We start from the raw sequence: 14,158 nt of genomic DNA, 5'->3' as shown, positions 1-14,158 counted from the left end.
TTTGGAAAACGAAACCCTCCGGAAGCTTAAAGCGTCTCGGGTGGCATCAATTGTACGATGTGTTATAGGTGCAAGCTGGTCTTGCAAACTTTACTGAAGAAGATATATTATTTTTTCTCTGTTTTATCCCTTATACACCAACCTGGTACGCGTAGTGCGCGGGTACGATTTGGTTCGCAAGTGTAATTGATTGCGTATTTAAGTGCGTACAGTAAGCTGTTAACACGATAAGACAATAAGAGTTGCAACCTATGCAAGTTTTGCAGGCAGATTTATACTCTCTCTCTCTCTCTCTTCGCCAACTAACAGTGCGGGACGGTGGATCGAGTGGATTAGTTTTGGTTTTGTTTGTCGGTCAGCCAATCCGTATCTGGCCACTATTCCAAAGTACCTACAAATACTGTACGTACACTCGTCACGTTTCAGCTACATAGACACCGCAAAGAGAAGGATAGAACACACTTTTTTCTCGGCTACAAAAGATAATAAGTTACCGGCAGCCAATGTGTTTGACTGTCACGCAGATTCCGCTTAGCAATTTGGAGCTTTCCTTTATCGTATGTGTATCGAACTTACTGAATGCGACTGCGGATACTAACAACTTGTGCAGTGTGTAAGACTATCAACCTACTAGCCTAACCCCCTAACTTGACTGTTTATAGTTGTAAATTGGCGCGATCAAGCGGCTCGGCGCCTACTACACCGCCCACTGTGCGGGTAGAGTACACTGTGTACTAGCGCGATGGCGCCGAAGAGCACTTACCCGTAAGTGTTGTCCCCCTAGCAACCGTGGAACCCAATCGAATCAGTTAACAAAAATCGAAGTGTTTGGTGCGCACAGGTACTTCCGGCCTTCCGGCCAGCACATTGCACGCCAACGCCGGACCCTCAGTAGTGTAAATATGCATGCTAGTCGAACCAACAACAAACAACTGAGGCCTGGCGAGGGTGCGTTTATATACATTCGCAAAACCGAAGTAAAAGGTAAATATAGGTAGAACATTCGTACTTACATTTTGAAGCTACGAGCCAGACGCATCCGGGCAGCAGCATGGCTGCATTTGCCACGCGGTGTCTGCCCGAAGAATTAGCGAGCAAGTATTCCAGAATGATTCATTGCGTAAGCCATACCCATCACACCATCGTGCAAACAACCATCCAGAAAAAAAAACAGCTGTGCTCATGCGATATGGCATTGGCAAACATTGTAGCGCGCGTATATACAAGATGCGTGGTGTAAACATATATATATTTATATAGGCATATTATATTAAACCCCAAAAAACTACGCAACAAACCGAATGCAAGAATGGAGGATTTTGTATGTGCGATTTGGGGGTGAACCGTTCACGAGGCGGTGAACGTTGGATGTGACGCCCCTGCTCAGTCGGAAAACTTGAAACTCCGATCCGTTTTCTTCTGATTAATTTTCGAGCATGTTTTTATTTCTCGACAAAAAAAAACCCGTCAATGTGCAGGATCAGAGGACACAAAAACACACAAACACACACTCCCACACACGACGTTACCGAGTAATTAGCCAACTTACTTACTTAAAGTCTTACGTTTTTACTGTACGATAGCTAGTTTTCCTTCGTGCTTTTCCACGCGCTAAGGTTAGGCAACAGATACGTGGAAAACTTACGATACACCGTGAAATATGCAGCACCATAGTACGATTTATAATACTGTAACTATCCCCGAAACAACAGTGACACGGTGGAAGCAAGAGAAAATGGCCGGCAAAATACATTCGTTTTGTCGAAATGGATCCCTGTACGGGGGGCAGCGGAATTTTATTCAGCGCTAACGAAACCTTGATGACAAACCAATCGTAGCTAATCGAGAGCTGAAAGGCTAATCTAAGCATCCCTTTGTAATTGTATTATAAAACCTCCTTTGTTTCTCTTTGTTCCGTAGACGTAAAAGTTCATCTAAAGCTAATCATCATCGCTAACAGTTTCATTTGCGCTGTACAGAGTACGGCGTGCAGTACGCACGGTGCGGTGCCCATGTTTACCGTGACATCATTCGGAACGTGTGAGAGGTCAAAACGTTACTAGAACTAGAAGAAGGGGCGCGGGTTGTCATAAATATGCCCCAACCAACCAACCCTCCACCTGGGCAGGTCTCATCTTGGTCGAGTGAAGATTTAAGCGTGTGAAAATGCAGCTTGATGGTAATTGTTCTACCGATTGTGTAGCCAACTATTTGTCGCGCCAGATACTGCGCGACTGATGATGGTTTTTTTTTTGGGTGCATATGGGTGCAGTGGGGCTACACTTTCCACCCGAAAGCATGCAACGCAATTAAAATGTTTACAATAAAGTAATTAATAGAAGAATAGTTTTGATGTCAATCCGAAATCTACTAAAATTTATTTATTTGCTCAATAATGACGGCATTTGCCGTATTATCGAAGTCTTCTAAACTATATGTTCCGTTAGAGTGCGGATTTGGAATGTCGTGTCATTAACCCAATCTGACCTTGTCCGTACGAAGAACTGCGACCGAAAGCGGATTCTGTTACATCATTTCTATCGTTCCATGCAAAACTACACACGCCTTCGTCAATGCAACAAACTGGGGAGGTTCACGATGTGGACTTAAGCCGTGGGCGTTTGTCGTATTTTTCTAAAGTTCCAAAGCTGGTACGGCGAAAGAACTGGGTCACAATCGAATTGTGGCAAACGGATCAAGCGTACTAATGCAAGAAGTCGAAATTCTTGTGTTTAATGTTTGGTACGCATCTGGAATGTATTTTTAATTGATTTCATTCGATAACTCGTCAGAGTACAGGGTTTTCAAGTGGCAAAACCAGAGCCATATCTGGATTTTGTTCAAGTTGATGTTGAATTTATCAAGGCAGATCTGAATTCCTCCCCATTTTGCAAGCAGAAATCGATCAAAGCTTACTTGACTGACAGCTCGGAAGCTTTCTAAATGTGTGAACAAAACTTGCGGCCCGCTGGCCGAGAAATAATCCTATTGATGCGGAATTCAGAGGTATTATTTCGACTTTGTCACTGTCACTTGAACTCCAGAACCCTGTAACATAATTTACACGTGCGCGTACCGCTACAACTTGTAGAAAATTTAAATACATCTTGCCTTAATTGACAAGCATTATGCCAGAGCACCAGCCTCTCTTCACTAGGAAGTTTCGTACCGATGGATGATATTTTGCAGCCTTCTCACGTGCCAGCGGATATCACATTTGCATAACATCCTTCAATTAGTAAAGAAACCATCCTTTGCGGAATGTGTACAGCACGAAGGGTGATTAGCGTCGCTGGTGTGACATTACATCATTGTAAACGTTCCAGGTTCTTCCCAAAAAATGAGAAACACTCGATGGTTTTTGTCTACCAACAACGAATACAGGGAGCCGCGACAAATCATCGGACCATGCTTGTTTATGGTACGGGCATGTGGCGAAGGTTAAAAACTGACCCTGGGCACCAATTTGTATTTCTGTGGTGGTCTTTTTTTTGCGTGCCGATCATTGTTCCGCTCAAACCCGACCCATCCGACGAGATGACCGTAACCTGTAGACAACGCATGTAAAGCAACGCTGGTATCGCGCACCTGGCCGAACAACGCCACCCCCCCGAAACAATGACCAAGCGCATGATTCATAGCTGCAGGAAGCGCTGCCACATGGTGCGTATACGCAACACACGTGTGTGGAATGGTTTGAATCGGTACCATTCAAAAGCACTGTACACCGCCGACGGACCACAGCTACACGCGTGTCAATTTGGGTGGAAGTCGGCTGTACGTTTTGCTTCTTGGGAGAATGTGTGAGATGTGATGCTTTCCATGCGTTTTCACTGTGGAACTGTCGCGTTACCGTACCGTGCGGTACGCGTCTTTCGGTGCCATCCCACTACAATCATGGCAGGGCTCTGACACATCTCCCATCGGTAGCCGGCGTTCTGCACAAGCCATGTGGGGAGCTTTCGATGGGTGGTGTATAAAAAGCGAAAGCATCCAAGCAGACGGTGCTTAGTCGAGATCGAGGGTCCGGCTGTGATCGAAATCGAATCGTAGGAACGGCGCGAGTGTGCGAATCATACTCTGCCTGCTAGTGCCCAGTAGTGAGTGAAGAAAGTGTGAAGTGCCGCAAGCTGCAAGAAATAATTTAAACGAGTAAAATGCTGCGTGGTTCCGTAAGTGTACTGTTAGTTGGTGGTGAATTCGTTAAACGTTTTTGTAAATCGTGATGTCGAATAACAACTTTTGTTCAAGTTTTGCTTTGCATAACTCCGTTTTTAGAACATTTTCTTCAATATTTTCCGACAATAAGCAAAAGAACAGGATAAACAGTCAACATATAATTCAATAAAAAGATGTGTAAACATGCTTTTAAAAAAAGCTAATTAATATCTAAGCTATCATCACGTGAAGATTAGGTGTAAAACACATGGAAAAAGATGCTAAAAGAGAGAATTCATAAACAAATAAACAAAAATAATAGTTTAAAATATTCAAGTCAATCATATAGAATTACATTAAAATTGTTTGAACGAAATCTAAATTTTTGTAAAAATTTCTTTTAAAACTCGACCGTAAAAGGAAAATTAATGTTTGTGTATTATTAAAAATGTATACAAAAAAAAGAAACATTACGCCAGAATACAACAATGGACTATTAGCAGCATCAAGTGGGAATGTTTTTCGGTCCCGGGACTCGATCTTCACCAAATAGAGACTGCATTATAGAGGCAGCATTTGTGTATTGCTTATTTGTTCAATTTTCGCTTTGATTGTGTTGCAGGTTGCGTTGTTCGTTTTGATTGCGATTGTGTCCGGTGCGGCAGCGACCTTTGGATACGGTTTGCTTGGAGGGACAGGTAAGGTTTTATTGATTCGAAATGCTGAATTCGTATTGCTCTGTCCGGATTGTTGATGTTTTTGTGACGCTTGGCCGGAAAGCCAATTTCCCACGCGGTGCATGTTATATTGGCGAATGTTTTGTTGTTGTTGCTCCACCTGTACGTTATACTGTTGTAATCGTTTCTATAAAGTGTTCAGAATATCAATAAATTACACAAAATGGGCCAGAATGGAAGTTTTTTCAATGAGTTCTTTTCCACAGGACGATTACCATTTGTCATGGATGAATTTTTGTTATAATCTAATTTAAATCAAAAATAGTAAATTTTTAAACTTAATAATATGGTAATTTAACGATCATTTAAAGAATAACGTAAATTCAACAAGCGATACAGACTTAAGTTGTTAAACTATTCCGTTCGATTGAAGGTAGCATTAACTTGTAAATTTTGACTTTACTATAACAAGGCTATAATGGCGGCTATGGTGGAGGCTGGGGAGGATACAATGGGTATGGAAACTATGGCGGTTATGGAGGTGGTTATCAACCATATGGCTATGGTGGATATGGTAAGTCACAGAGAAGCAGCCATTTAGCTTTGTTTGATTTAATCACTTACTTTTAAACTCCTTACAGGATATCCTGGCAAATATGGTGGCTACGGTGGTTATGGTGGATATGGAGGTTATGGAGGATACGGAGGCTATGGCGGGTATGGAGGGTACGGAGGGTACGGCAGCGGTTATGGGGGCTACGGAGGGTTCAGACCATACTACCGATAGACGATCCTGGCTCGCAGCGTACCAGTTAGATGCTAAACCTGTCTAGTGTTAATTTCGTTTGCGTTTAAATGTGATAAACTCCGTTCTTTTAGCGTAGCTTGTTTGAATTTGTCACCCGAATTGAAATAAACTACCGTTCAAAGCCAAACATTCGCTAATCTCTTTTCAATCAGTGCGTTTACCTATATAGTTTGGGGTTACCGTAACGGGTTTCTGTAAGAATTGCTCTTGATGTGTGGGTGTACAACAACGCTGAACGTTGAATTTGTCGGCCAAGGTCGATCGTACACTAATGGAGTCCGCTGATGATAGCCAGAGACGAATCGGCGTGGTAGAGGGTCGACCATGGAACCACTTTTCTCGTTTAGGGCATGATCGCAAGAAAGTTTGAACTTGTTTCTTAACGGTATGACCGGTTCGGTTTAAATCTCAACAGCAAAAAATGCAAATCCGTGGCGAACAGTGACGATACGGTTGCGATGGTAGTGAATAATACCACAACATAGTGAATCTAGCAGATTCTATCCAAATAACACGCACGTTTGTCTTATTGATTGTTCCTTTTTTTTTCTTTCACTCTGTTCCGAACTACAATTGGTCGTTGTGGTGTACGGTTTTGTTTACATTGTGAGCAAAAAATAATTTATTTTAAAACATATATATGTATAATGCTTCATACAGCTTTCGCGTATTGTTATGCTGAACGTAACTATATACATGCTACCAGTTTTGAACCCAGAAAAAGTAAACGAACTTCACTTTGAAACTTAACAATATTCAACAATGTGTTTTGTGGTATCGGTAAGGTATTAATAGTAGTAGTAGTAGTACGAAAGAAACTGCTGCCGCAACATAGATTAGATCTATTCTCTCCTTGCACTACATTTGCAACCGCACGTAATTGGAACTCATTGCTAAGCGAAACTATGTGCCTTTCACGCAATTTTTATATTCACCTTTTGCGCATGACTGTTAGAATATTGTTCATTATATTATTGTTCGGCCTCTGAGCGCACTGCTTATTAGCTTATCTACTATTGTTATGCTGTGTTTGACACACACACACACGCACAGAAACACACACACGTACGGAAAATAACTATGGTAGTTCCATATCTGTTCCCAACTGTATCCTTCAGGGTGCAATCCATGTTACTCCTTTCTACTAGACTCCTTGTCTTACAGCAAGGCTGTTAAACAACGGTGCTGCTTTTCTCACGCTTGCTTACCATAGCGCGTACGCGATTTGTGTAATTATATCCATAATTGCCAACCATACACCTTTTTTTTACTAAGTGCAATCCTTTTCCAAATTTAACCAGCAACAACACCACAATTCAACACCTATCACGCAAACTATTTCGTATAGTTTTGTTTAGAATAAAAAACAAACAAACAACTTTTGATTCAAACTGGATTGAAATTGACTTTCATGCGAGAACGAGCACTATTAAATTCATCTTTGCAAACGCTTTGCAAACCATTGCATTCCTATGGATTTGAGATATTAATTCGTTTGATTCGCCTTACTTTCACAAAAAGGCACAATGCGCGCCTAACGAGGGTAAGTGCTGTTTGATTGGTAAGCAATTCGGAGAAATATTTTTGTGAAAAGCATATACGGGGTTGCTAGTCGATGAAAGGATTAAAATTTTCCCCGTTCATCAAACGGCCGGACGCATTCAACGGGGAGGATGGTTTGAATCTTACTTGGAATAAACATGTAAACAGGGACATTAAACACTGGTTATCTATTTCATAACACAAACTCCGGCTATGTCTCGCCATGATACACAATAGGAATGAATATACTATTGGGTGGAGAAAAACGGATACAAAAATATACTCTCTTGATACGATTTCGATACGACTAGAGTAGTAGCACCCATACCGTAATGCCTTCTTCTTAGTTAAAATGATATCGCGAACGTCCCCCAGGAAGTGGAGCGGCTTAAAATCGTTTTGCATTTCATTTTTCACAGCTTTAGATTGATTTTTCACATTCGCGGCCAAACGTAAAGACTGTACGCTGGCTGTTTTCGCCATCCCATATGCATCAACATCCACGGCACGACGGGAAATGTAAAAAAAATGCGATGCGATGCGATTTCACCAGGGAGAAAATTATGCCATCAGCTGACACGCACGTGTCTGTGTCTGTGCTCGGAGAAAGGAAACATGCGCTACTATCTAACCAGGCTACGTAACTCACCGTAGTGGACAAAATCACGAATTTTAAGCATTTCCGTAATGACCCGTGTAACAGGACTAGGAGAACGATTAGCTCGGAAGCGTTTTAAATTTAAAGCCTGCCGGATCTGTCTGCACCAGCCGGACATGTACAGGATCTTTCGCAATACTGTACTACACGCTAGCACGAAGTAGAACGATTTCTATTTTAAAACAGCCTCGAGATCCTGCAAAGGAAGGTATATTAAAAAGATAAAACGGTTATGAAGGCATTCTGTAACCATCAAACCAAATGATGCTGTACGTACGCTATCCTACGATAGTGGTTAAGCCATTCCTCAAGCAGTTGAGCGACTAATAATGGACGTTTGTGAAGCTTCTGCTGTGCGACAAGCAATCCTCCTTCGGTTTCGCATACTTCTAGCCATTGACGGACCAGCATTTCTTCACGACCAATCTTGGGGAAAACCGAGACATATAGGTTAAAAAATTACACATAATTGTATCGATAGCAGTGGCATTACCTCATTTTTGGTCAGAAAATGAATCGGCAGCAGCTTCATCTCACAGTCCATTAGAGGCAAAAAGGTTATGTCTTCCCGGTCGTCCCGAGTTGCATCGATTCGCGAGTACGGATCGGTCGGTACAAGCGCACTGAAATGACCCCGTGTGTAGCCAAGCGCGATCGGTGATGTGATACAGAAGCTCTGTTCCCACAACAGCGGCAGATAGACACCCTCGAACCGGGCCAATCCAATATCTTCACCGCGAAAACTTTTCACGTACTTCACACCGTACACAATGATCGGTCGGCGCATGATGTGTGCCAGCGCGAAGATGTGCAGCTGCTCTAGGGACGAACCGGGATGACTAGCCAGCGAGAGTAGCGTGTTCCAGTCTTTCTCCAGCTGCATCTCACCGACGGTGTACTGAAGCAACGCCGCTTGGAATAGTTCATTCTCCTTCCAGCGCGGATAAAAACTGCATAAAAACGCAACGGTTAGTGAGTAAATAGTTGATTTATACCCCGGTTTTCACCACTTACATATGACTGCACTGGTGCAAGCTGTCAGCCAACGCTCGACGGAGCGTATTGTCACGATCAAATACGCCCCACGTTGCCTGCATGACGGAATCGAGCAAACAGTCGCCAGCGCTACGATTCCACAACACCATCAGCCGGGAGCCGAGTCGTTCCGTAATTTCCAGCGACCAATTTAGTGCGGGCGGTGGCATCTCCAGTTGCTTTTGCGCATCCTTATCCAGTAACTCCTCGTACAGCTGCTCCTGCAGCACCAGCGGAAGCTCCTCGATGTCGGCCGGCAGTGAAAAGGTGGCATGTTCATTCACAAACTGGCAGTTGAACGAAGCCTTGCGTATACGTAGCGATTGGGCAAAGTGGCGACGTATGTCGCTGGCAAGATCCGGCGCTACGTACGCTGGCACTCGCTTAATACCTGGGCCCGAGCCGGAAATTTGTGCCAACAACAGCGGCAACATCTCGTCGCGATGAAACCGTATCGCTAGATGAATCAGTGTGTGACCCACGTCAAATGCACAATTGTTCCGGCTAATTAGAAACGCTTCGGCCGATGTAAGGGCCCGGCTTGGATCGCCACCACACTCCAGGTAAGCTTCCACAGCGCCAATATTATTTTCCGCTATACCGACGCACGCATTCAACCAGTCCCAGTCCGGTTGTCGGCGCAACAGCTGCAGGTATCGTTCCTGCTTGCACGCATCCATATTGTTTATAGAGTCGGCGTGACCAACAAACTGTTGATTACGCTTGTTGTTTACCATGATGTTACTCGCCACGTTGATACTGTTCTCGTCGTGTTCCGGGGACGCTTTAGCCGCTGCTTGAGTACTTTTGTTTCCCACATTACTGCTCGGGGAGTCACGCGGATGCAAGCACATTGAACACTTGAGCGATTTCGGCCAATTTTCGTACGTACAAACGGAACAGAACCATTTTCCTGCGTTGACCGGTGAGCTGGCCACGGCCCGGCCCATCGTACTGACGGGCGAAGAGGACACCGGCGACGGTGAGTGTTTGGAGTCACTCGCACAGCCCTTTCCGACCGGTTCACTGTCGTGTGCGGACGATGCTAATCTTGAGCTGGTACTACCGTACGATGCACCCGACGCAGGTGAATTGTTGCGATTCCGCTTACCACTTCCAGTATCGCTTGTGCACACAGTTCCATCGTCCCCGGGGCTGGCACTACGGCAAATGTTCATTGCATTCAACTGATCGCTAATGCTATCGTACTCGCTTATCACTTTTGGGGGAGATGGTTTTTGTTGTTGGAGCTGTTGCTGCATCGGGATCACGTCCTCCTTGCGCACGGTATCGCACTGCAGACACCGTCTGGTGTGGGGAAGATTCAGATAGGTACATGCCGTGCATGGCCATCGCTGATTGGTATCAAGCTCTGGGACCGTTGTCGATTTCACAGCACCACTCGCCAGATTTGGGTTCGATCTATTCGTCGCACTGAGCTGCTGCGTTGGACTCAGGCTGCACATGACGCACAACCGAAGCGAAAGCAAACGGGAGAAACAGAGAGTGAAAGTTTGTTATTTATTATGATCACGCATTTGAGTGCACACTATTGGACGATACTTACCGAAAGATATCCTCCTTAAGAAGTGGCTTCGACCCTTTGCACATGATACACTTAAGGGACAATGGATAGTTTTCGTATGTACAATAGTCGCACACCCATTTCGGTTGCTGCTGGGAGCAATGTTGTTCCTGGGCTGTTTCATCCAGCGGTTGTTGTGGTTGTTGCTGCTGTTCAGTTTCCCGTTCTTGATGCTGTTGCTGGTCTGACTTGTTCGTAGACGACGAACCCGACATACTAGCGGTCAGCACACCACTCCAAACACCCAAACCGAATGGACGATTGCTTAGTATTTGATGATCCCGTTCGTGTATCGTCAGGTGGTGCTGCTGCAACGAGAAACCCGACGGATAAGGTGTTATTGCAAAGTGTCTGTTTTCACACACAATTTGTTTACTGAGAAGATTTGGGTCAATCAGCTGCTTGAGAAGAACGAGTGGCTGCTGTGTGTTTATGTGTGTCTTTGTGTGCGTGTTTATGATGAAAGAACACAAGTGCGGAGGCTTGACAACGCGTAATCGCAAAACATACTACTAGCTCGCCAAGTAAACAGTACGACTAAAAGAGACAGCAAACAGCTAATTGTAATGACTGCGAAATTTAGCAAGCCACGGATTTATCGTTGGATAAAACCAAACTGACCTGTTAGCTTTTCGCAGCGAACAAAAATAGCACCAGCACGTATACAGCAAAAGCACTGCTGCCCCCTTAAATATCGAGCGATATTAGCCAACACTTTTTCCAACTATTGTGCCCATCCACACCAAGTTGCGCCAACCACAATTTCGCGGATTCACAGCCACAGAAAAGAAAAAGAAACCACCCAGCACACGTACTGCGCTTACTAGAACTACGGCACGGAAGGAAGGAAACTTTACGAACGCCTCCAATCCATGTAGTATTTCGATTCCGATGATTTATTTACGAAATCATCGTATTCTCATCTTGATTTGGGACTTTTTCCTGTGTGTTGAAGTTTTGGACTGACAGTTTACGTAATTTTGTCCGATGAAAATACTGCGCCACTCGGTTGAACAATTCGCGGGCTGCACTGTGTTCAAGAATGTGTTCACTAAATCGGTCAAAACTATATTGTGTGAAGAATCTTTAGACGAATTCGCTGAAATCAGAAGTTCGTACCTGTTTAGGGATCTGGTGATAAAATAGAGTTTGCAGAGTGTGCATTCAATATTCCTATTGGTTCTAAATGCATATGGAGATTCAGATCGATGGTAGGTAAACAATCGAATGTTTTGATTTTGACAGCTGTTTGCGATTGTAGTGTTTGATAAAAAAAGTGAAAAGCAAAAGACAAAAGCCGCTTCGATTTGCTGGGCGTTTGGGGCACATTGTGATAAATTTATTGTTTTACAAAAACAAAAATTACCGATGGAAAACATATACTGCCCAAGAACGGAGAAAGTCGTGTCCGTGTGGGACGCGTTGGCCGAGTTTCAGCAGGAACTGGTTCCGGACCGATTGAATAAGATCGTTGATTCCGATCACGATATCATGGAAGCGATGGGTCTCGGGGGAAACAATGCCGAATTCGATAAGCTGCTCGGGTCGGTCGATGTTGGCCATCTGTCCAGTGCGAAGGATATACCGGTGAGACCGTTTCATCCGCATCGTCTCACCGTCAGACCAAAGATGGGAGAGATGCCAAGCAAGGCAGCACGATTCAACTGTGTGCAACGGGTATTCGAACGTCGGAATGCGAAGGATCAACGAAATATAGACGTAAAGCTACGGTACAATCGTCACAAATACATGGAACGGAAGCAGGATCTGCAACTCGTCAAGGATTTGGTTCCGTTTCACGAAATGTTACTGGTACTGCGCTTTTATGAGCCCTTCAAATACAAAGCTGGACGACGGTTAGGGCACCCAAAGTTCAACCAAGAGTATTACGTACTTAGCTCGCAGTACCTTACCGAACTGAAGGATGCAATATTTTGCCATTGCGATTCGGGACCGTACTACGAAATCAGTGAAAACAGAACGAGGGAAACAACCGAATCGCTTCCGAAACCAGGGTTCTTTTTCATCCATGATACGTTCTACAATGACTTCAGGGATGAGGCGAATCATGACTATTCCGCAGAAATACGGAAATGGGCCGCGCGCCAATCCCTAATCGGAGAGCTAAAATCGAAACGAATGGAAGAAACACGCTTTGGAGATTTAAAATTTCGTCTTGGGTACCCTCAGGTAAGGCGCCCCTGCTGGAACGTGGTGCAGTGTGTGCTTATGAAGAATTTATCGTTTCAGCTGTACCAACATCAGGGAAACTGCGAACATTTATTCGTGGTAAGTGATTGTCGACTGTTGGCAACTTCGGATATTCTAACGAGGGCACGTTACCCGTGGCTTAACTCATACGGTTTGGGTCGTGATGTTCCATGCAACATATGCGGCCATTGTCAGGCACAATACATAGTACAAAACAGTAATCGGCACATATTCGATCCAGCCTACATCTGTGAGAATTGCCTTGATACGTACCATTACGAGGACGGACAAAAGATAGGGGAGTTCGATCTGTTTAAATTTTCGCTCATGATGGTTCGTGCCAATGAGGATGAGCAAGCATCAACATCGCAATAAACGAAGCGACGAACTGAACTTTTAGTTTAACATTTATTCAACCTGTTTGTTCCTGTGAGAAATAAATGTACGGCAATCACTTGTGCTTCTCGAGCTGTGCACGCAGCTGCTGATTGAAATCATCTTCCACATTATCATCATCCCAGTTGTCTTCCCAAACGCTTAGTTCTTCCTCATCCTCCTTGTTTCCGGTCCAGTCTGTGGAAGAGAACATGCCGAAGAAACATTTGATAATCGCGCACCAGGCAAAGGATGTAGTAGCCTTTGTCTCTATAGAACATCATCATATCTTACCTTCGGCGGGAAACTCTTCAAACTCATCATCTTCTTCGAGAAGGCCGAGATCTAGTTTGGGCTTTTCCTTGTTTTCCTTGTCCGACATGATTCTAGTTCGTGAATGTTTTACGAAAATAACAAAATGAGTCGCGCAGCGCGATGAAGTTGCTTATTTCGGCGTACACAATTTTGACAAACAGTGACATTCCACTCGCCAAGGTTGTTATAGAATCGCTTCAAACAATTTTTTCTCATTATATAACCATCTTGATTTGAACGAACCAGTTGCCTTTCGTTGAAATGTGCATAGTGGTGATTCATTCTTTGTTTTCCGGTCAAGGTTTTTTTTTCTATAAATTTTTTCATGTTTTCTAATTTGGTTCTTAACTTATGCAATGGCTCTAAACACAGGAACATTTGTGTTTTTTTGCTTTTCACAAAATAGAGAAATTATGCAAATATCAAATTGTTTGGACATGATAACCATTTCATGTTTGCATATTTTCTTATTCCTATTCTTATGCGTTAATGTTCACAATTATGAAGTTCATCATCTCATTGCTAAAATCAATTTATTTCAAGATTTGTGTTGCTCGTTTGTTATAAAAACTTTATTGCAACTGTGATTTAGAACAAACAAAATTATACTAAAATATCGTCATTATTTTTATGGTTAAAAATTAACTCCGGTATATAATTTACAAGAAACCATAAAATAATCTTATGGCTTAATATCCTTACCTGTCCTCTGATTTCTGTAGGTTATTATGGCGTACAACATAATTTATAGCAAGGATTTTTTTTTATGATGTTTATATTGTCCACTCTGGTAT

The 14,158-nt window shown here is 43.5% G+C and overlaps 3 protein-coding genes across 3 annotated transcripts; 1 reads left to right on the top strand and 2 right to left on the bottom strand.

Moving 5' to 3' along the window:
• Positions 1-8,020: 8,020 nt before the first annotated feature.
• LOC128707220 (ubiquitin thioesterase trabid) lies at positions 8,021-10,678 on the bottom strand. The gene is made up of 5 exons (XM_053802170.1): positions 10,446-10,678; positions 8,858-10,336; positions 8,337-8,793; positions 8,121-8,269; positions 8,021-8,039 (listed from the first exon to the last, which is right to left on the bottom strand). Exons 1-5 carry the CDS (start codon positions 10,676-10,678, stop codon positions 8,021-8,023), a joined length of 2,337 nt encoding a protein of 778 aa, XP_053658145.1.
• A 1,153-nt stretch (positions 10,679-11,831) lies between these two features.
• On the top strand, positions 11,832-13,049 carry LOC128708385 (snRNA-activating protein complex subunit 3). The gene is made up of 2 exons (XM_053803361.1): positions 11,832-12,653; positions 12,714-13,049. Exons 1-2 carry the CDS (start codon positions 11,832-11,834, stop codon positions 13,047-13,049), a joined length of 1,158 nt encoding a protein of 385 aa, XP_053659336.1.
• Positions 13,050-13,125: 76 nt separating this feature from the next.
• LOC128719965 (26S proteasome complex subunit SEM1) lies at positions 13,126-13,431 on the bottom strand. The gene is made up of 2 exons (XM_053813608.1): positions 13,344-13,431; positions 13,126-13,247 (listed from the first exon to the last, which is right to left on the bottom strand). Exons 1-2 carry the CDS (start codon positions 13,429-13,431, stop codon positions 13,126-13,128), a joined length of 210 nt encoding a protein of 69 aa, XP_053669583.1.
• Between the last annotated feature and the right edge of the window lie 727 nt (positions 13,432-14,158).

Source organism: Anopheles marshallii, chromosome 2 (genome assembly GCF_943734725.1).
Source record: "Anopheles marshallii chromosome 2, idAnoMarsDA_429_01, whole genome shotgun sequence".
Taxonomy (NCBI): Eukaryota; Metazoa; Arthropoda; class Insecta; order Diptera; family Culicidae; genus Anopheles; species Anopheles marshallii.
The sequence above is the reverse complement of the archived record's forward strand: the minus strand, read 5'-3'. Positions and strand labels throughout refer to the sequence as shown.